Source organism: Herpailurus yagouaroundi, unplaced genomic scaffold (assembly GCF_014898765.1).
Source record: "Herpailurus yagouaroundi ecotype Mexico unplaced genomic scaffold, PumYag 182, whole genome shotgun sequence".
Taxonomy (NCBI): domain Eukaryota; kingdom Metazoa; phylum Chordata; class Mammalia; order Carnivora; family Felidae; genus Herpailurus; species Herpailurus yagouaroundi.
In genome coordinates this window covers 22,534,385-22,558,443 of record NW_024412413.1, presented here as the reverse complement: position 1 = coordinate 22,558,443, position 24,059 = coordinate 22,534,385, and the positions used below count along the sequence as shown (strand labels likewise).

Here is a 24,059-nt window from a genome sequence, read left to right as displayed (position 1 = left end):
AGTATGGAAACACAGCATGTCACACGCAGACTGCAGAGCAATGCATATAATGACAGGGGACGTGTTTCAACGGCAAAGATGACTCAAGCTGAGGGAAACTGGTCAGAAGTCAGATAAGGGGTGGCAGACGGCTGGGCTCTAGGGTTTGCAAGTCAGAGGAGGGTTGGATTGTGCTGAGTCTCCAGGCCACTTTTCCCCCAGATGTTCTGGGCCTCCTGTGACAGATTAAGATCCTGCACTTTTTCTTAGGAATCTCTGTCTTTGATCTGTTTGTTGTTCTCCTAAATCTCTTCCAGGGAGCCGGAGGGAGAGGTTCAGGAGGCGAAGGAAAGAGAGCAGAGTAAGTAGGAGGAAGTTACTCGTCTAAAGAGGCATTTTAGGATGTTTACACTGAAGGCACCTCCATCTTTACCTCCTTTTGTGTAGCGAAATGAAGGTAAGACAATAATCACTTTCTAGTCTTATTTTCCCCCTAATTTATTTGAGGCTTCCCTTACTGGGAAGAAAAACACGTCCTGTTTTTACTTTCACTGCTCCCAAAGCCCCCAGCTGGTTGGTCTCCAAATGTCCCAGTGTATCCCAATTTCCCTAGTGCTCAATTTTCCTGCTGGTTCCCTCCTCCAGCCACATCTCTTGTATTCCCTGAAATCGTTGTGTATCTTCTTCTTTAAAATGGAATCAGACTCACAGTCTTACCAGCTTCTCTCCCACCTGACCCTCTGCTGTCCTGGCAGTAGTTTTGCTGTTTTCTGAAGTTCACTGATAAGAGGCTTTCTATTGCATTTCATTGTTGGCAGTTACATCTAAGTGCCATGCTTGGGTGTACTGTTTGCTATTGCTGCCTTTGCTGACACGTGCAGAAAAGGGATCAGAAGCCAGTGCAGGATGAAATAAAGAGAACAGAGTTGGAACTCTCTAACCAGTCATGGAGATCCAGGCTTTTCGATGAGTTTTTGAGAAGTTCCAACAGGGTCTCATGGAAACCAGTGACTGTTGGCTGCTCCTTTCCACTGCCATTTTGCCAGCAATCAACTCTCATTTTCTTGTTCTCTCTGCTTTGCCCTTCTTGCCTTCCTTCTCCTTCCACGTTATCTTTGTCTCCATTCTATACTTTTCTCTCTAGTTTTTCTGCCCCAGAATTCTAAAATATAGCTGCAATCATTTATTAATGTTCTGGATTCTCTATTCATAATTTTTGAAGGAAGTAAAGCTGACAAATTTGTACTTCCTAAAACAACAGGAGACCCTAAGGTTAACTTTCAATTTATCTTTCCTTAACTGTGGTCCTTGAATGATTTTCATTCTGTGGGTTTGAGGAGTTTGACCTAAAACTCATCTCCTCTCACTTGGTGCAGATGGGAATGTGGGAAGGGGGCAGAGGGAGTGGTTCTTTAAAAGTGCTGGTTTGTAATGTGTACATCTAAATCTCAAAAGTATACATTTAACCAATTGAGAGAAACAAATCTCATCTTACAAAACACAATCAAAACTGAGATTGTTTTTATATAAATAAGGTAAACCACATGGAAAACAGCCTGTACTTCTCGATCCATTGCTTCGATCATGTCATTTTATTGCACACAATAACTTCTGAGGATAAGAGTGGAGGCGGAAACGAACAAGCTGGGCACTTACCCTGAGGGTGATGGACCGAGGGGGCTTCTGTGGTGGATCGTCGTGCAGCCTGTCTCCCAGAGATGCCAAAATACGTTTCCTGTGGCCAATCAAATTGATTTTTAAAACCTGAAAAGACATATATTTGGGTTAAATATTTCATCTGAGAAAAAGATGTCCTAAAAGATGAAAAATGAAGGGATCTGTGCAGTTACCTCTGCACCATGAGAGATGTGTGAAATCAGGGTGGGCCCTCAAGTCCAGAAAGATGGGAATGGCAGGGGCAGAGTCCAATGTGGCTGTGGAGTGGGGGTTGGAAAAGAGAGCAGAGACACGGCTCCTCCTGCTGGTGCTGCCCTGGAGTCTAGATGTCCTCTCATCAACCACCACCCTTTCCAGAGGATAAGTCACTTTAACCTGCACCAGCAGAAAACTCTCCCATACAGAGTCCTATTGCTCTTAGAATAAAATCAGAGTCCTGACCTGGCCCCAAGGCCCAACAGGGCTGGTTGCCCTCTGCCTCCCTCTATGTCCCTCCATTCAGGATGTCCACACTGGCCTTCTCTGTTCCTTGAACATTCCATACTCATTCTTGCCTTAGGGCCTCTATCCCTTTTGTCCATCTGCCTGGAATGGTCCCCTCAAGATTTTCAAATGATCCTTCTCATCCCTCTGGGGCTCAAGTGTTATCTCCTCACAAAAGCCTTCTCCCTCCTCTCACTAAAAGAACCATGCCCTCAACCCCCATCACACTCTACCGCATGATCCTCTTTTTATCATTCTATGAAATAACTTTATTTTAGGTTCAGTGTGTGTGTGTGTGTGTGTGTGTGTGTGTGTACCCATCTCCCCTAGGTAAACTTCCTGCAGGCAAGGCTCTGGTGTATCTTTAGCATTATGATTTCCCAAATGCCTAAAGCAATGCTTGAAATAATAGGGGTTCAATGAATATGAAAGAATGAATTTTAATGTAGATGAAGGTAGCAGAGGAGGGTTGGAGTCAAGCACTACCTACCTGGGGGAAGACTCAAAGTCTCCCCAGGATGGGATTTTGAGTCTGAGGGCCCTACAAGGCACACTGTGGAAGAGGTGACAAAGGAAACCAAGAGTTGCAGACAGTCTCAGTTCCCACCTCTTCCTGGAGCTTTGCAAATGCTACTTTTTCAACCATCCCAATATCCCTCTCTGGAAGGGGTTCTTCTTGCTTTACAGAAGAGGAGCCTGAAGTTCAGAGTGGTTAAGTAGTCTATCTAAGGGCCAGTACGTGGTGGCTCTGGGATTTGAATGAGGTTTGCCTGACTCCAAAATTTGTTTTACTTGAAGGTAAACTGCAAAGTTTGGGCACATCTCCAAATATTACTGATGTTTTAAAAGAGCATATTATAAATCCATTCATAAGAAATGCATTTACCTCTTCTCTGCCCACGTGTAGTTCCAGGACAGAACTAGAACTATTTGGGTCACTAGTTCCTCAAGTACAATACCCATAGTGTAAGTGGTCTAAACAAAATCTCTCTTTTCAAGTTTTAAAGAGGAGAGGTGGGCATTCTCTGGCATTCCTCCTGCACTATCTTGAAATTTTATTTGCCTATTTGTCAGTTAGCCTATTGGACTTTCTGCCCACACCGATTCAGATTTTAAACCAGCAGTATGCTCTATTCCTTTCACATCTACTCTCTGATCCATGTCTGTTGATGACGGGGTTAGCAAATGTTCATCAAGGTGAGTGATCACATGCACCACCTCCCTATGATTTTGTAAACCTTTATCTTGCCTGGCTGATGCATCCTGATCTTTGCAGTCAGCCCCATAAAGCAGCTCCTCTTCCCCACAGATCATTCTAGTCAATTTCTGTACCTTCTCCTACCCCTTTACAGCTGCTTAAGGTTTGTCCAGCAAATTACAACATTCCAGGTGTAAGTGAACCATGGCTTTACATCTGAGCAGTACACTATTTTCTGCTTTGAATGTACCCTTTTAAATGTCCCTTTCTAAGTACTCCTGATTCTGCCTGGCCTTTCAGCCATGGGAGGAAAAACCAGGGGCAAAAATACACACTGGCTGTAAAACCTCTTAACTTTGTTGCAGCTGATAGTTCAAAGCCTTTTAATCTTGGAAGGAGGGCTTGTATTACTTCTCCCTAAATTCCTTATCCTACAGTCGTCCATGCAGAAACCCATCTGCCGTCCTTCTCCATACTCACATAACCCTGTGTTATCTTCCTGCATGTATATTAGCCGGTGTGGCATTTCACTACCTGGAGGAGTTTAGCAAGTTTTGCAAATCTAGAATTTCACCATACACTCCTCAGATGATTTAGAAGTATGCTTAATAAGGATGGTCCCAATGTCCATGACTTGCAGGCAATATTGTTTACACGATCCAGAGAAATGCCCTTATATTTTTGCGTTGTTTCTTTTCTTTCTTTCTTTCTTTTTTTTTTTTTAAAGAGTATCAAGATCAAAGAATTCCTCCGTTTCAGGGAAATTTAACATTAACCTTTTCAAATGTATTTGCAAGTCTAAAAAACACTACATTCTTCTCATTCTCTTTTATTCTTATTCTCAATTACTTTGCCAAATGCTTCTATTGAATATAAATTCCTCCCATAAAATCTCCACTGCCTTCTTCCCAATAACTAATTGGACCTGCTGCTGCTGCTGCTGCTGCTGCCGCCTTGGGCCCCTGGGTCCTGCTAAGTAACGTTTTTATCGTAATAAATGAATTCAGAATTACTTCGACAAATAACTGACACTAAACAACAAATAACTGTGGTAAAACTGAGCTGGTGTCCCCTCTACTGCTGCTTTCGGTTTACTCTCCAACAACTCAATTTGGGGTGAGATACCTAAGTCTCTGATCTCCATTTTCTCACCTATAAAGTGAGGAAGTTAATGCCAATCCTAATGTTGGGAAGATGAAGAGCGAGATTATGAGAATAACCAGCACAGGGCCTGGTGTAGAAAAGATACAACCTTCACACTGTGCTTCTTCCAGTTAGTGGGCTCTAAGGATGTATGCAAATCCTGACCCCGAAAGACAGGGACTATGTGATTTTCAGAAAGTTAATCACATCAAACAAGTCTGCTGGTGCTTTGCATGCAGAGATTTGGCTAACCTTGGAAAAAGTGCCCACTGAAGTGACATGTACTGGTAGGAAGGGGTCTGGTTTCTAGCTGTTAAATTTATTCCTAGACCTAATCTAAAAGAATGCATGCTATTCTCCCATGCACATTATTTAATCCCCAAAGGAGGTAAGCTGAGGCACTCTACACTGGAGCTCTACTGCTGCCTCCTCTACAGAACCTTCCGGAAGAGTCCAGATAGATAGATAGATAGATAGATGGAACAAATTAACACAGAGTGATGAGTCATGTCAAAAACATGTGGGTAACTCTCATTTATTAGAAATGATCCCACATTACAGAAGATACTGATGATTACCATTTACTTAACATTTGCTATGGTCTAGTTGTGCTAGAAACTGTGCCAAGTACATTATATATGTGTAAATATCTCATTTAATCCTTATAATAACATTCTCATTCTCATTCTCATTTTAGAGGTGCAACCTGAGACACAAATACTGAGTAACTTGTTTAAGGTCACACTGCTAATGGCATCATGACAGGGATGTGCACCTGATTCTTAACCTGCTCTTTACCACTTACCAGGCTCTTCTTGCTATCAATCTCTACACCGTCTGGCTTCAGCTACACTATAAATCACGTGTCATGAGACTTCTTAAAATGGTGTTTTGTAAATTTTGAGTTATGTTCAAAACATTTATAATGGGTTTTGATCATCTGAAAACATTAAAATACTATAGCTTCAATTCTGGACAAGGCTAAAGCAGTGTTAAAGCTTCAGGTCAAAAGAGCTCAGGTGGGTACCTTACAGAATTCCTTGTGAAATGCATATATAGACAAAGGATAGGAAGTCCTCATCAATCCAAGATTCAATCCAAGTTGGCTAATATTAGAGTGGTGGGGGGGGGGGGTGATGTTTGGCTTCAAAACTCCCAAGTCAACAATAAGAAATCAAATTGGCCAGACAGTAACAGAATATTCCAAAGAAAGATAGTAACTGAAAAAGTCAAGTCCAAAGGCAAGTGGGTTTGCCTTGGATGAGAACAACTTAACTAACATATGGTCATCATTGGAAGCAGACAGGGAAGTAGTGGAATCCTATCACTTTAGGCACCATAACTGATGACCAGTCAGTCTGTAAACCTTTGGTTTTCAAAAAGCCAGAGCAATGATTACTGTAGTAGAGAAAAACTCTGTACGGGTTTCATTCCTGTGTGGGTGGAAGTGAACTGCATATAAAAGAAACCCCATGGGTATAAAAGGTAAAGTAATGGTAATATATTGGGGATTTAGTTATTCTAAGATATTGAGCCAATTCCGCTCAATTCAAACACTGATATTGAGTTTCTGCCACAGATTATTTGGCAGTACAAAGAGGGAACTTAGAGAAACGGGACATGAATAACTACACAGTCAAACCATTAACTAAGAAAAAAATTATTATACATATGAGCCTAAGAATGTGGTTCCAGCTGCTGAATTCTAACAGATATGAAATAAAAGTTACTGCATATTTTCTTAATGGTTTTTATTACAACTACTATGAAAAATGTGAGCCAAAGGCAAGGAGTGGTGTTGAACCGACATGAGCTTTCCTCATATTGGGACCCATTCATCAGACCAGTAGTTGCGTCTAGGAATTTTCTCTAGTATCATCAATTGAACAGGACATCTTCAGAAATCCTGTCACAGATCCCAGCAAGAGGAGAATAACTGTGGAGTGACAATGCTGCAATGTTATGTCACTGTCTTTTATGCTTCTGGGTCTGGCTGTGGGAATTCTGCTAGACAATGTCATGCCATTACCCTCACACTGAATAGGCTCGCATCAGAATATATGTCACAGCACCAGGTAAAGTCAGCATACTTAGACTTCTTTTTTTTTTTTTCTTTTAAAATTTAACGTGATATATGTTAAACGTTAAATTTAACATGATTTAAATTAAATATGTTTTTTCTTCATCTGCTTTTAAAATTAAACATTGTTTGGATTGTAGTAACAATACTGCTCTCCCACTGTAGAGACAGAAAATACAGAAAAACGAGTAAGGGGACAAGTTCTCTGTAGGCTATTAACATATAGATATGCTTCCTTTCATTTTGTCCCCATGATTACATTTTATAGAAGCTGTAACAAAAGTTCAATTTTCACCTTAATTTTTTTCACTCAATATTAAAGCTAAAATACTTCCCTAACATATCCAACTCTCAGTAGACATTTTAAGTAACTCCATATTACCATATTATTGTTTTAGAGAAGCATGGCATAATTTACTAACCATTCCCCTTATTGTTGGAAATTTAGATTGTGCTTCTTTTCTGGATATCAAATATTCCATGGACTAAAAAAAAAAAATCCTATCATCCTACAATTTCCATTTTCATTGCCATGTTTGCATAGACACCATAGAAAAAAAAGACACTGGAAAAAGCTGCGACAATGTGCATGAGTCACAAAGAAAAGTCATGTAGCGACAGTCTGTCTCCATGTTCCGCATGAAATCTCAATCCATTTATTGCTGGCTGGACCAAGTCCTCCAGGGAAAATCACAAATCCACATAATGTTCCTCAGTGTCACATTTTGCATTTGTTATATTTTGGAGTTCAGATTTAGCTGACAGACGTGAAATAACACATGTAGCTGAATACTCCAGAGACTACACATGCAGCAACACTGAGCACACGAGCGATTCCAGTCACCACCACCGTGGGACTGCATCCTTTTTATTTCCAGTTTTTTTATTTAGAGGGGGATTTTTATTTAAATGGTACTTAAATGAAACAGCTTTATCCTGCATTTGGAACCTTCCTTCCATTTTAACAAGGTAGATAATTCCCCTTTCCCTTTTCTAGATGTTTGCTAACTACGGAGAGCAGCTTTTATGCAACTCTAGAGCATGCATCCTGCTTCACAGTGGCCTCTTCTAACAAAACTGCAAGTGTTCTGAGGAGTTCTGGTGTTCTTAAAGACCCAGAATGGAAGTTGAGCTAAAAATTTATCTGCTTTGTTCTCATCTGCAGAACTAAATTCTGCAATTAAATGAGAAAGGTTTTCCCCCCTCTCTGGTAATTTCTAAACACTTTCCACCTGGAAGCATCAAGGCAAAAGTGCCTGTGTGTCATCCAATTTCAACTCCCACAATGCCAGAAGTCCTCGTTTGAACTTGCATTTGATTTTTGACTGTGACATGTTCTCTCTGATTTTTGGGGCTGTAATAATCCATGCCTGGCATAATATGGTGGATAGAAGGACCTCTGAAGCAGAATATCATGACATTTTGTTCTTCCTCTGATTCTTCTTCCAGCTAGCTGATCTTTTTAAATATTATTATTATTATTATTGAGAGAGAGGGGGAGAGGGAGAGAGCACGTGTACATGTGTGCACAAGCATGGGAGGGGCAGAGAGAGAGGGAGAGAGAGAATCCCAAGCAGACTCCATGCCCAGTGCAGAGCCTGACGCAGGGCTCGATCTCATGACCGTGAGATCATGACTTGAGCTGAAATCAAGAGTTGGACACTCAACCGACTGATCCACACTGATGACCCAGCTAGGTGATCTTTAATATCTTTAAGCAGTGATATTAAAGGGATAATAATAATCTTACACAACAAACTACTGGATGTCTTTCACATGTAACCCCCATGTTATGCAATTTGTGAGCCACAAAGAAGAAAAAATATTGAGTCCTCTAGGGTTCTCAATATAGTAGTTGGAAAAAAAAACATTTAAAAAACAGGTGTGTATATCTTCTTGTCTATTATGTATGTATGTATGTATGTATCCATGTATCCATCCATCCATCTACCTATATATCATCCATCCATCTATCTAAATATATGTGTCTACACAGCCTGCCAAGACTAAAAACGGTTTCTGTGGATTGAATGAGAATGACTAGGAAGCTGCTCTGGGAACCATGAAGCATTGAACTAAGGCATGATTTCTCTTTTAAGTATAACAGAAACTTTAAACTTGTTTTATCCTATCCTTGAATAAACCTACCAGCAAAAATTTTACTATTATCTTTGTTATTTAAATGTGTTACTATAGATATCTCTGGGTAGATTCTAAATATTTTTTTAACGTTTATTTATTTTTGAGACAGAGAGACAGAGCATGAACGGGGGAGGGGTCAGAGAGAGAGGGAGACACAGAATCTGAAACAGGCTCCAGGTTCTGAGCTGTCAGCACAGAGCCCAATGCGGGGCTCGAGCTCACAGACCACAAGATCATTACCTGAGCTGAAGTCGGACGCTTAACCGACTGAGCCACCCAGGCGCCCTTCTCTGGGTAGATTCTAGATCAAGAACCCTGTCTTTCACTTTTCCAGACTTCTCTCCTATTAATCTAAAATTTCTTTAACTCCAGCCAAATCTCCTCCAGGTCTCCAACTGTACCATGGACATTTCTTTGACTTAAATATACAACACTTCTGCATATTCTATAAATATGGATATAAATATCACACTCTCCTTTTCATTAGAATCTTGGAAGGATGAAGTTAAGATCCACCTAAAGTTTTCCTTGCTCACCTTGGATTACTGCAACCTCTCTCTCTGAATTTCTGTATTATCTGTGGGCTGCCGTGGGCTGGTAACACTGGATGTATCTTGGCTTGTACTGCTAGCTCTCTTTTTACATGTCTGTGTCTTTGTTCCACCTGACTGCAGGCTTTGGAAGTCAGGTAGGTACAGTGTTACTGAGTCCTAGAGCTCCTCATAGCATCTAGCTCACAAGGACATTTTAGAGGGGTATCTCTAAAATCTCAGATCTGATCACTTCTGCTGTGGGCAACAAATGACATAGGAGAACTATCTCTGAAAGCAAAGAGAACACTCATGTCCTATTGCTTTTTCCTTTCTACTCTCTAGTTTTCTGTTCTTTCTGAGTCTTAGCCCCTGATTCCTTTACACAGTCTTGCCATGAGTGATGGAAAACTGGCTTACCTCCTACCATCTGTAACTCTTTCCCTTTACCTCTAACACTTTAAAAAATCCCTCTGACAAGATTTGCCACATTTTCTTTTCCTTCTGCTATTACTTTTCATAGCAACTACTACCAAATAATCAGCAAACACCAGTTTGTATAATACATGTGACCAAAATACAACTGTGCTAACCTATGGGGTGGAAAAGAGGTTCCAAATTCTATGGCCCCAGAGAGAGCAAAGGACAGTGCGAGAGTGAGGGGGGTCCCAGGGAATGTAGGTTTTCTCAATACAGTCTGTCTCAAAAAACAGGAAACACTAATTAGGAGGAAATGAGATAATCTTTGCATGGAAAGAGAGATTTTAATGGTATAATTGCTTCTGAGCATTTAAGGGTTCTGGAAGTAGAAAGCCTTCTTTTGTAATCAATGAGAATCTTAGGTTTATTTGTAAAGCTCTCTGAATTACCTCTTGATGAAGGTACTAATTTTCTGATTATATTTTCACATAAACATTGCTCCAGAAGATTAAAACCAAGCAAGCAAGCAACCAACCAACCAACCAATCAGTTCCTAACTAATTTCCCTGTAAGTTACTTTTAAAGTACAGCTTGCTGCAAATTAGGTTTTCATAGGAGAAATTTGGTTTGCATTGCTCAATAACCCAATCGTTGGGATTACTGAAGAAAAAATTTGTTGCAGAAGAATATGGGAAATATGCGCTATATCCCACATCTGAAGTTATTCTTGGAGATGTGATGATGAGCTAAAAGCATTTGAAAACCGCAAATCTCTTTGCAGTATTATTAATACATAAAAATACTCTACATCTTAAGAAGTAGAGAGGCCACAGTTAGGCTTATCTTTTGCTAACCATGGGAGATATTTATGGCTACTGAGGGTATTTTTCAACTTACCTTATTCATTCAGTTTTTGAGATCATAAAACTTATGATCTATTATATTGTATGACCCATGGTCTCAGTATTATAAATGATACTATGTTTAAGAAAGTTCATTATTAACATGTCCACATATTGTAAATTAAACGGAATATGCAAAGTACTTGACTAAACACATATTTGTAAACAGAAGCTTTAAGACAAATTGCATTCCAAGAGACAATCTTAGGTAAGGGCCTGGTTATTCAATTTTTGGGTTATAAATGGTCTTCTTTTCTGCTCTTTTGCTACCTCCTTTGTGCTGTTTGCTACTTTAATGACATAACACCCTACATCAGTGGGTAGGTAGAATAGTGAAAGATGCAATGAATTCAAGGCAATCAATTCTGTTTCTTGTCAGCAGCTCTGATAAAAGAATTTGGTGTGGGAGGAGGTAAAAATCTACTGAAAACTAGCTAAAATTAAGGTTTAAAAAGTGCACCCATGGATTTTACTTAGCCCAGCTAGCTACTACTGCACTTTAGAGTCAGGTGTTCGCCGTATTTCAGCCCATGTGTGGAGGGAAAAAGAATGTCAGGGGCTTAAAAAAGTATTTCTAAGGAAAGCAGATGTTGTTAGTCCCAAAGACAGGCTCAGGATAAGAAAGCAGGATGACAGTGAGGGACAGATTTTTAATAATCCACTTACTTCCTTTGTTACCTCACCCCATCTGCTTCCTTATCTCCTAGAGAATCACATAACAGAATACAACTCGGAATCACTATATACCCACTAGAATGGCTGAAATAAAAAAGACTGACAATACCAAGTGATGGTAAGGATGTGGATAAACTAGAAATCTCATATTGCTAGCAGAGATATCAAGGGGACACATCTACTTTTTGGAGAACTGCCAATATCTCACATTATGACCCAGTTTCTTACCATATGACCCAGCAAGTCCACTCCTAGGTAGCAGTCCAAGAGAAAGAAAATGACATGTACACACAAAGATTTGTAAATGAAAATTTAACCAGCATTATTCATAATAGCTAAACCCAGCAATCCAAATATTCCATCAAGTAGCCAACAGGTAACTAATATCTAGTATATTCATGCAATGGAATACTACTCAATAATGAAAAGGAAAAGACTACAGATAATGCTACAGTATGGATGAACCTCAAAAAACATTATGCTAAGTGAAAGAAGGCATACATGTTGTATGACTCCACTTATATAATGTTTCTAAAAAAAGCAGATCAGTGGTTGCCTATGATAGGAACAGGAGTGAAGATGACAGCAATGGCCGTGAAAGAACCTTCTAGAGTGATGAAAATATTCTAAAACTGGATTGCATTGATGGTTGGACAATTGTATAAATTTACTAAAACTCATTGCAAGGTATACTTCCAATGGGTGACTTTTATGATCTGTAATTATATTTCAATAAAGGTGTTAAAAAAAGAAAAACACTGGGAGAAAGCAGTCAGTATTCAGTATTCAATAAGTGTAAAATAAATAAAGCCATTCCTGAAGGCTGTAATTCAGAATGCACCAGACAGAAACCACTGTTCTTCTGGAACAGACTAGTTACCAGTTAGACTAAAGGGTAGGCAACACAGAAACTGCATGCTGTCCAGTATATTTCAAAGGAAATGTGACCACAAGGCTGGTCCTATAGGCTGCTTGGTGAGTAGGATATTCTTTGTTATATGTGTTTAGTACACTAGTACTTATGACTTACCATACATATGTTTTAAGAGTCTTAATTCTCCTAGTCATGACACTTTGGTAAAAGTGCTCATGCTTTCTAAATGGTTACCACAAGAGTTTGTGCAGGTATGAAAAGAAGGCAGTGATCACTAGGAACCCAAATAGATTCTGTAGGGGTAACAGGTGGTGATAATGAGATTCCCTCAAGCACTTGGGACCAGGCTTGCATTCTAAGCACTCAATTAATCGCACCAACAGTGTGAATGGAGACAGAATGGCTTTCTGGCCCAGAAAGAGCCAATGAAATAGACTGGCAACTGGACTATCATTTAATCATTGGTACTGAAACCCAGCTAAACAAAGAAGGTGTGTGCCAGATTAGGGCGGGCATGGAAACAAGCATAGACGGCAGATTCAAACAATGAAACAATGGACAAAAGACAACTAGAAAGCCCAGCCTTGACAGCACTATTGGGAGAGAGGGCTTGACTCCAGAGAAGGCAGGCTCCTTGATTACCTAAGAGGTATTCTCTGCCACTGGATGGAGGCTATTTCATCAGACCTCGTGTTTGATCACTTGAGCTATCCTTCAAAACTCCCTTTCCTCTAACTCCACATGCACCAGGAAGCACAATCAGAATCCGTTTTCTCGGGCACCTGGTTAAGCGTCTGACTCTTGGTCTCAGCTCAGGTCATGATCTCACGGTTCGTGAGTTCAAGCCCCACATCGGGCTCTGTGCTGATGGTGCAGAGCCTGCTTGGGTCTCTGTCTCTTCTTCTTTCTGCTCCTACCCCATCCTGTGCTTGCTCTCTCTCAAAATAAATAAATAAGTAATTAATTATATACAGAATTCATTTTCTTGATGCCCAGATACCAGGAAAGGAAGGGCTGAAGATAGGTGGTGGGGAGACTTTGATCATAGTTAGAGAATTCTTCCCACCATCGGTTAACAGATTGGAAATTTTGTTCTCTCATCAATTATCACCACCACTGAGGCACAGGAATCTGCTCAAGAGGGCACAGTGATTAAGAGCCAAGATTGGATGTCAGGGTGATGTGGGTGTGCGCCTTGATTCTGGCACTTTCTATCTACGACTTTGGGTCAACTATTCAACCCCTTCAGCTTTAACTAACTTGTCAAAATAATACGGTTAAAAATAGTATTTACCTCTTAATATAGGAATTAAACGAGATATATGAAAAGCATGTAGTGCAGTGTCTGGCATAAAAAGCATCTCAATAGGGGCGCCTGGGTGGCTCAGTCAGTTGAGCATCTGACTTCAGCTCAGGTCATGATCTCACACTCCGTGAGTTTGAGCCACGCGTCGGGCTCTGGGCTGACAGCTCAGAGCGTGGAGCCTGCTTCAGATTCTGCGTCTCCCCCTCTCTCTGCCCCTCCCCTGCTCATGCTCTGTCTCTCTCTGTCTCAAAAATAAAAAAACATTAAAAAAATAAAAAAAAAAGCATCTCAATAAGTACTAACTTTGTTTAGCGTTTGATTAATTCCAGTTTCTGAGCCGGCTCCTGGCATGTGGTCAGTTCCTCAGTGCAACGCCACAGCTAGAAGCATGCAGCAGCTGGCCAGGTGTCCTTCCTCTGGGACCCACCCCTGAGCCATCAGCCACTCTTCTTTCCAAACCTCATTGGTTTCATTGAAAATAAGTTTTTGCTGCACTATTTTAATTTCCCCCTTTTGACAGGGTTATTAGTATGAGGTTGACAGACCAGAAGAATGCCACAGACACAGTGTCTTTGATTTCAATAAAGCACTTGATGAAGTCTTTCATTATCTATAAGATGGTGGGCTCTATGAGAGAAAAATTAAGTGGATTCACAGCTGGTTGTACATATACACCCAAGAGACATGATGAATGACTCTGTCACAGTCTGTAGGGGGACCTCTGATTGAATGCCACAGGGCTCTGCCCCTGGATTCTGCTCCATTCAATATTTTTATTAATGGCATCAATGTAGACATACGAGGAACGTTTATCAGATTTCTCAATGCCATAAAGCCATGAAGGATATTTAATACAGTAATAGACTGATGCAAAATTCAAAATTCCCTCAACAGGCTCAAAGGCCATGCTGACATAAAAAAGGTGCAACTTAACAGGGACAAATGTAATGTTCTACATTAAGGTTCCAAAAGAAATCAACTGTGCAAGTTCAAGATGGGGGAAGATAACACTTTTTCACAGTTCAAAGAAATATCTGAGTTTTCAGCTGAACACAAGAGGAGGTTTGGTAGAAAACACAAGATTGAGGGTCAGAGAACACACATATAATACAGACCAGCCCATTTGCCTTACCATTTCAGTCTTACAAGGTTGGTAATTATCTTCATTTTAGAAATGAATAAACTGAGGCTGAGGAATTTTAAGAACTTGCCAAAGTAGGTGACAAAGCCAGGATCTGAATCCAGTTCTAACTTCAAAAATTCATGCTCCTTATATTCACTCTATCGGGCTGCCATTTCTCCCCCAGAATTGTCATGAGGCCCAAGTGAGATAATTTTAATAGAAGTGCCTAGCATGGTGCTTGTCCCACATCTGCTCAAAAGTTGTTGATCTTTTCTCAGAGACTCATTTAGCCATAAGGTTGTGAGCTTCTCTAAGTGACTGGTATTTTATTTATTACAGTATGGGCCCTATGGTTTGTCTTAGTCTTTTCAAGTCTATCCATTAATATACCCACCGCAGGAACAATTCTATTTTTCTTCTATTCCTTTCACTCTCTCACTCTTGTTCCAAAACCCTTAATGCCAGAAGCGGAAGCTCTGGCCAGTAAAAGGTAGTGGGAAATTTGAGGGCAGTTGGAAACCTGTGTCAGCCAGTAATGATTCCCACATAATGAAAACATTTTTTTTTTAATTAAGGTAATTTCCAAGGGCTGCATTAGTGATTCAATACTGCAATATTTACAAGATAAAGCCGCAATTACCTTTAGATAATGAGGTGGTGTGTTAAGTAACCTTGGTAAAATGATATGCATATAGAATATACAAAATTTTCACTTAATTCAATTTTTTAAATTAGTGTACCTTATTGCCAAATGATACTTTTTTCCTCACCGTTGTTGGAATCCCTATTGGAATTCATCTATCTATCTATATACACACATACACACACACAATGTTTTATATACATTATATAATATTTGTAATTCCAAATATTACATAATATATAACATATATTCTTCCTAAATATATATGTGTATATATATATCCAATATATATAGTATATAAAATATTTAGGAAGAATTCTAAATATTACATAAAATATATATTATATGTAATATATATATACAATCTATGTCTAATACATATATATAAACACAGTCTTTTCCTCCCTTGCCTAAGTGCAGTTTATTGATTGTCCTTAATTGTTTTGTGGATATTTGGAATATTGCATGGTGTCTGAGTTAGGCTCTGTGAAGACAATTTGTCACTGGGCCACAGTGCTGCCACAGAAGGTGGCTGAGGAATGCACACTGGCCCCAGCAACATCCCAGAAGGTTTTGTTCTTTTTAATACATGCCTAGGAGTCATTGTTTGTCACTGTCTCTCACACTGAAAGCGAGGGCTGACAATATCAGCTATCTAAAAGTTCCAGTTAACGGAGTGTTTACTGTAACAAAAAATCACCCTTTGGGGGGTGGCAAACTCCTTTTAATTTTCTCCCTGCCTAGGCCAGCCATGATCAGCAAGGCTGGAGAATAGAGAGTCATTAAAAAGACGGAGTCATTAGCTGCTGATGGTGCTGGTCCTGTCCTCCCATACGGCACAAAGAGGAACGGTCATGGTGAGTGCCCAGGCTGACCATGCCGTGGATAAGCTGAGAACCTTTGCTGTACGCTGTCTGTAAAGATATGTAAAGAAGTGATGTTTCTGGGGATGGAGGATTCTTTGGGGATTAGAGCATTTAATCTGTGATAAAGTGGGACACTACCTTCAGGTTTTTAAGGCGTATGAGCTACACCTTCTTTTTGAATGCCTGTCACCTCTTCTTTATCTGGTGAACCCCTACACATCTTTCAATATTTCAAGATCAAGTCAAATACTACTTTTGTGAAAGATGAAACTTCTACCAATACCCTTGTCATCTATTCCCTGTCACCTATCTTACTGAGCTACAGCTAGGTGTTTACATGTTTCCTTTAGGCAAAAATCTCCTTGAAGGCAGCAATAAGCCTTATTCTCTTTGTATTCCTAGCAGGTAGTATATTAGAAGGTGGTTCAAAACTAAACCAGACCAGACTAAAACAAAGACATCTCAAAACGAATAACAGCAACAGACCTTTAAATGATAGCATCAAATTAGTGATGCGCCAAGAAAAAAAAATCTACTTGGTATACTGTATAAAAAATGAACTACAGTATATTTATTTTGTATAAGGTTTGTAAGCTTGTTGATCAATTTTATGAGCTCAAGACAAAAAAGCAAAAAAGAAGAACAATGCTTTCTAAAAACTAGATGATGAACTATGAAATGCAAAAGTAATATCCCCACTTGCCAGTATAATTCATTATAATTTATAAGCCTCCAATGAAAATCAAGCAATAAACAGTGATTTAGTATTTGGTATAAAATAGTTTAATGTACAATTGTCACTGAACTCATTACCTACATATAATGTCCTTCACACAGTGAGGAATTACTCATTTTTTACTTCAACATAATTACAACATTAAGCTGGACACAAAAACTATATATGATGAAAAATTGGTAAGTTATTCTTATGCTGCCCTAGAATGATGAGAGTATGGGCGTATCATTAATTAATTAATATGTTATTCACACAGTGGACACTTGAAATCCATGAAATGCATAATTAATGATGAAAATGCCTCAATGTTATTATCATATGTATTGATGTCACCTTTTTTTTCCGACCATGCTTAAATTAAATCTTCCTGAAATCCCTGGTTCAATCTTTAGAGGATTCAAGTAATTTAGGATTTTTGGTGAAGACTTTAAATGCCAAAGTTCACTTCTAGTCTATAAAAAATGATTGTTTTCTAATCTCAACTTTTACAGGAATTTCCCAACTTTATTTCAGGCAAGATGTTTCAACTATTAAAACCTCGTATTTTAATTCTTTTTCTTTTTAAAAATTTTTTAATGTTTACTTTTGAGGGAGACAGAGTGAGAGAGAGAGCAAGCAGGGGAGGGGGTGAGAGAGAGGGAGACACAGACTCTGAAGCAGGCTCCAGGCTCTGAACTGTCAGCACAGAGCCTGATGCGGGGCTCAAACTCACAAACCACAAGATCATAACCCGAGCTGAAGTTGGATGCTTAACTGACTGAGCCACCCAGGAGCCCGTCATATTTTAATTCTTTGAGATGAAAGGGGCTTCCTTGCCCCAGTATTTGTTTTTATTTAGGTTTAATCTCTTCTCTTACCAAGATTCATAAAAAATGAGATTTATATCTCATGAACATGGACAGAACATGTTGAAGGCTCCCTGAGGGAAAACGATGAGCAGACGTAAAAATCATTGCAGGATTCTTCGCTCCTTAACTGCAGTGTCTCTTAGGAAAATGTCACGTATGAGAAATGCTAATTGAGGAGGCTGGGAGAAAAGAGATGCTACCTTTCCACACACAACATTTAAAAAACAAGTATTATTAACATAGTGGTTTATGAAGCACTTGAATCTTACATAAGTGTAGCTTATTTTTTGTTTCCTAAAAAAAGACTGCATTTGGGCAAACCAAAAACTGAATAATTTAAATTGTGAATTTGAGAGAAAAAATAATCACATCTAGCTAGAAATTTAATAAAATGCAACTTTTCAAACATTTTTTTTTCTATTTTGTAATCATTTACATGGCTATTTGCAAAAGCTCTAGTCATGTAGAAACTGAAGGAGATGGGTTTAATTTTAAAATAGTAACAATGCCCTCATTTATGAGGATTTTTGCAGGGAGAAAAGGTTCTATAAACTATTCATCTCAATATAAAAGGGCTTAAATTCAAGAGTGTTTAAAGTTAGAAGTTGAATATATTACTTGTAATGGCTTCATGGCTAATATCTTGTCTATATGCAAGGTCAAACAGATGTATGTCTCTGGTTAATTTGGATTGACCGCCAAGCAATTTATTAGGAAGCCGGGGAATCTGAACGCATCACGAAGACAACAGAACAAATGAGCTTTGTCTGATTAGTTCAGTTTACTTGATGATTAAATCTTCATGCCTTCAGAAAATTTACTGGACTTCCAAATGAGACAGACAGACACTCCATGACATACTTACTATTTAGAACCCTATCTTAATTAAATGAAAAAAAAAATCAATTTCCAAAAGGTCAGCATTAAACATCTTTTGTTGCTTATGTCTTTGCTGAATTTCATCTCAGGAAATAGAAGAGCTTCTCATTGCCATACTTCCTGATGACTGTCATATTTCCCAGAACTGGTGACTTTTGGGGAGATGGATAATTGGGCATTAAACATCAAATATTATAAGTGCCTGGTCTTCCTTTAGCAAATACTCCTTTTCCAAGAGGTCAGTTTGATCTTTGATTAAATTTAGGCAGGAGGCTTCCTTTGGAGGCTTGTAAGTCATCTTCCACATAACGGCAGTGATGGACACCAGAGAGGCAACATTTTAGGGGAAAAACAAAGCTTCTCTCCAGCTCTCTCTGCCTGGCTTGCCGATGCCCCCATTTTCATAGCACCCAGGCTAGCCAAGACCTAACCTTCCACGGAATAAGGGAACAATATTAACCAAGCATGGAGTTCTACTACTTTTGCTACTTAAAGTGCAAAACACGAAAGAAAGAAAGCTTATGAAGGAGTCACGGCACGTTTTATAAAAGTTGGTGCCTGTGCCCTTGATAGAATTGTTACACTCCTGCACTTCCAGGTCTATACTGGCAGTTCTGTTCTGAGAGTCACGTTGTGGTGTGAGACCCCAACAATGCAGCCTGTAGTGTTCAGGTATTCATCAGAAATCCGCATCCAGGGTTGACTGTGTCAGTGATGCAAGGTTGTGTAGGGCACACACAGTGTTATGAAAGCAGAGGGTCAGAAGTGACCTGATCCAGGGGGAGCTGCAGATGATTTCATGGTGTCGGAGGAAGACTTTCAGGGATGAGTTGGATTTCCAGGCAGAAAACTAAGGGAAGGGAATTCCAGGCAGAGGAAATACCATGCAAAAGCTCAGAGGCATGCAAGAACATAAGAACATGACATGTCTGTGTATGGTTTTAACATCTGATTGATTTTGGCAAGAAGAACTGGATGTGTGAGTGGCAGGGGAGGAAGTGGTAGGGGTGGGCTGTGGCCAGATTTAAGGGTATTCTAAAGGCATTTGGTCTTCCAACCGAATTAGACAATACATGTAAAGTGCTTAAAACAGCGCCTGGCCCATTGTAGAGGCTCAGTAAATACGGGCCATTTTTTTTTTTCAATTTTTTTTTCAACGTTTATTTATTTTTGGGACAGAGAGAGACAGAGCATGAACGGGGGAGGGGCAGAGAGAGAGGGAGACACAGAATCGGAAATAGGCTCCAGGCTCTGATCCATCAGCCCAGAGCCCGACGCGGGGCTCGAACTCACGGACCGCGAGATCGTGACCTGGCTGAAGTCGGATGCCTAACCGACTGCGCCACCCAGGCGCCCCAATACGGGCCATTTTTACCACGTTGAAATCTTTGGGAAACCAGTCACGGTTGTAAAGAAGGCAAAGGATGATATCAGAATTGAGGAGATCAGAGATCAGTATTGCTTAGGACAATAATTTTGATGTCAATACTGAGAATGGACTGGAGTAAGGAGCCACTGTCTGTAGGCGAGTAAACTGAAATAATTTGAGTGAGGATGAGTGCCAGGAATTCAGGCTTGTTCCCTCCTGTTTTCCCAGAGTCCAGTGCAGTGGCTGCAGGTAGTAGGTACTCAACAGTCATTGAATGAATAAATGAATGGCAATGAGAGGAAGGAGCGGATCTGAGAATTGTCTAGGCAGCAGAAAGGGCAGGGATGGTGAGTATCATTTGTAGGTGGTAAAGGAGAGGGAGGTTTTTTAAGGATGACTCCAGAAAACTGGGCTTGGGAGAATGGTGTTGCAGAAAGGCGGAGGAACGGGTTTGGCGGGGAAGGCAAGTCTCTGTGAGTACTACTCTACGCAGCTGCTGGGCTCAGCCTCTCCTGAGTGTTGAGGAAAAAGAAAGTGGCCAAGGGAGGGCAAAGCACCTTCACACAGGCACTGAGCTCGGTGCTTTCCTTGTTACCTCATTTACTGCCCAAAAACCCTTTTCAAGTTTGGTGTTGTTATCACTGTTTACAGGGGTAGGGGGGCAGGGTGTGAGTGGCGGAAGCTGAGGCTTAAGATGGCATATTAATTGGGGGGCAGCGCCCTGATTAAACATGCACAAGCGTGCACACACACACCCATCCCTTTTCATCACAAAGCCTGTATCTTTCATCACTCCATCATATTGCCTACCCTGTTAAAAAGAACATTTGGAGTAAGACATATTCCATATTAAAAAACAAAAAAGGTATATTCTGTATTCCATAGAAAACTCATGGCTGGGGAGGGGGGATACTTTGCAAAGAAACCAAAGCAGAAGTTCTGTTAACTTGCTGCTTCATTAATGCTTCAAACCTGTCTTCTTCATTCACAGAGTTTTTATGAGGAACCAAAAAAGATGTGAAAGTCTTTTGAAAAATATAAACCATTCTATAAAAACAAAGTGATAGAAAAAAAAAAAAAGAGGAAAAGAGGTTAGAGTGGGAGAGAGCCAAAACATAAGAGACTCTTAAAAACTGAGAACAAACTGAGGGTTGATGGGGGGTGGAAGGGAGGGGAGGGTGGGTGATGGGTATTGAGGAGGGCACCTTTTGGGATGAGCACTGGGTGTTGTATGGAAACCAATTTGACAATAAATTTCACATATTGAAAAAAAAAGAAAAAAAAACAAGAGGAAAATATGTCAGATTCTCGTTAAGGAATTCTAGAAAAGTGCAAAAGGTGATAGGAGCTGGATACTGTATTAGGACCATTTGACCGGCAAAGGCATCTTTTCAACCATGCTTGAGAGAGCTTATTGAGTTGTTTTTCTGTCTTTCTGGGTCAATTTACCTAAAACATGAAGATCTGGATGTGAAGTATGGGAAAGAATGATTTTTGCCTTCCAAAGTCACAGTTTACAACTTTACTGCTTCCAATGCTTTTTCAGAGAGGTGTGGTTCTTGAATAAGCCTACATTCATACCACTTGTGTCTACAAAATTCCCTGGGGGACTGGGTGGGGTGGTCACTGGATGGAGAGTGACCCCACCAGTGGTCACTGGGTGGGATGTGCTTTCTCCTTGTGCTGGGCGAAGCTTTTCGATACCACCAAGGACCCAGGGAGAGTATGGTAATGTGTCTTGGTCCTATCGTTGAGCAGAGGCCACGTTCTCACGTCTTGCAGTAGCCACAGCACCCAGCATGGAGGGCTCCCTGTGTGTCGCTGAAACTTACACTGTTTACACGCTTCCCAGTGCTGGGTCCTTCTATACACTCAGGACTCAGCCAGATATGCTTCATCAGAGGGGCCTTTCATGGCCACCCTCTTTAAGTAGGTCCTTCCTCCACTCCCCTTACCATACTCTGTTCATTTCTCACATGGTTCTTTTTAGAATTTATATTTGCTTGTCCACTTATCTGTTGTCTCCCTCTCAAACTAGATTGCAGGCCCCACGAGGGCAGGGGTACATGTCGACTTGATTCAGCCCAGCACCTAGCATGTTGGCATGCTAGCATGTTGGCTTGGCATGTTGCAGGCTGGTAGAACCTATTTGTTGTTCTAACGAACAGATAATGCCAACCTGGGGATGGTGAAGACAAGTGACGGGAAGACAGAAGACCTAACACTTGGAGGATCTCATTCCACGCGCAGGCTGAGTTACGATCCGGGTCCAGGAATGAAGCGACGGGTTTGCTCATATGTGGATGGAAGCCACCTCTTTGGTCTCGTCAGCAAGACACGTCAACCAAACTGGTCCACACGCAAGCCCCACAGGAGAAGCACACAAACATCACTATTCCTCAGCCCTGGAGTAGTTTCCGTGCTCTCCTAATTAAATATGTATGGCATGTAAAAATAATTGTGCAGACAGAAGGACTCACAGTTGCTCAAAGTAGACCAGGAAAGTGTTTGAACCATTCAGTGGGTGGTGTGACTGCCAGGGGAATCAGGAATGTGTCAGGGGGTGGGAAGAGAAACTACTCCAGGAAACGGTACTGTAGGAAACAATTTACATATTTTAGGGCAGGAGAGGTGCTTTAACTGCATTTGTTCCCTGTAGTTCTACCACCGAAATACATTGTTAAGACTTAAAATGAGTAGATGATATGTAGTGATAGGGCTGGAAAGCCGTATAAAACTAGTTTACAGGCCAGGCTTTATGCATAATTTATCACATCAGATCCTTACAACCTGTATGGAAAGTGATAGTATCCCCTATTTCACAAATGAGGAAACAGGTTCGGGGAGGTTATGCAAGCAACGAGGTCTGTTAGATTTCAACACTTGCACGTTCTTTACCATGGAGCCAAAGCCAGGTGACTGTTTAGAATAGAATTCTAAGTTCCATACTGCAGTGGCTTTTCTTACGTATTTCTGACACGCCTTTTAGAAATCAGGAATACGCTTCGGATGGCACAAGAGCGTTGTAAAAATGGTGGCTTAAAAGTGATGGGGTGCATTTTCCATTTGGAAACAGAATGAGGGGAACAATTGTTTTACTTCCTCAGTGTTAACTAAAGTGATAGTCATTGAGGATTTCACCCATTTCCCACTGAGTTATTTCAATCCTACTAAACAGTTCTTACCCTTTAGAAACAATCTCTTTACAGACTCCCTCCTTGCAAATTACTTATTTTTCAGTAAATACCTTCTCTGACAATTCTAAAGATAGGTACATGAATTCTACATCCTTGCTATGGTTGTCAAGAGAGGTGAAATATGCAGTAGCCATATTTATAGTACCCAAACCTGTTCTTCTGGTGTTGCATTTTGCTGATCTGCTCATTCTGAAGGGCTTCAGTGCCTTAAATATCCCCACACGTCATTTATTGCTGCTTAATGTGATTATTCATCAATTTTTGAAAGTAGAAGCATATTTTGGAACATATTTAATTTTTTGATGTTGAAAATTATTGCTTTCTGGTTCTTCACCCAAACTATATGAAATACCTAGCACAGAGCTGGTGCTCAGTAAGTAGAGTATTGCTAGATGAAGAAAATTAAGGAAAGCTAAAATAATCAGCTTTTTTTCTCCATAATTCTACCTGTATATAATTTCTAGGATTCTAGTGGCTTAAAATCTTGGACTGCTTATATAAATATATAATCAGTATGAAAAGTTTGGGAAGGGGGGAATATGGAATTCAAAACTGGCTCTCAGCCCGTGAGTTTTTCAGAGACAAGGTCTTCAAATATTTTTGATCTGCAAAATGCCTTTGCTGTCTTTCCCGTCTTCTCTTTACAACTGGCATTGTTGTATGAGCGTGGTGTCCCTTCCAAATAACTCTGTTGTTTGGGATCCTTATGGGGAGTGTCGACTTTGTTCCTGAAAGACAAACTGGTTGATGTATTGTGTTTCTTCAAAAAGCGCAGTTAGTCAGACCTATACTTTGAAGTCCAGGATGGGGTGATGCTCTGGAACTCTAGAATTCTGTCCTTTGGGAAGGGTCTGCTCTTCTCTGGGCCTTGATTTTCTTATCTGAATCATGGAGTGTCCTCTAAGAGGAAGGTTACAAACATATAACTCCCCAGTGAATAATGTTCTTCTGTGAGGTGCATATATCAGCAGTTAGGAACATATGTGAGG

General features: G+C 40.2%; 1 protein-coding gene across 14 annotated transcripts in view; it reads right to left on the bottom strand.

The window, feature by feature from the left end:
• Window positions 1-24,059, bottom strand: part of ANKS1B (ankyrin repeat and sterile alpha motif domain containing 1B) — a 909,382-nt gene that overhangs the window by 85,486 nt on the left and 799,837 nt on the right. For all 14 annotated transcript variants that reach the window (XM_040491122.1, XM_040491120.1, XM_040491121.1 and 11 more), the window contains one exon: window positions 1,636-1,743. In XM_040491122.1, coding sequence (XP_040347056.1) covers window positions 1,636-1,743 — 108 coding nt within the window. The remainder of the gene's footprint in view (window positions 1-1,635; window positions 1,744-24,059) is intronic.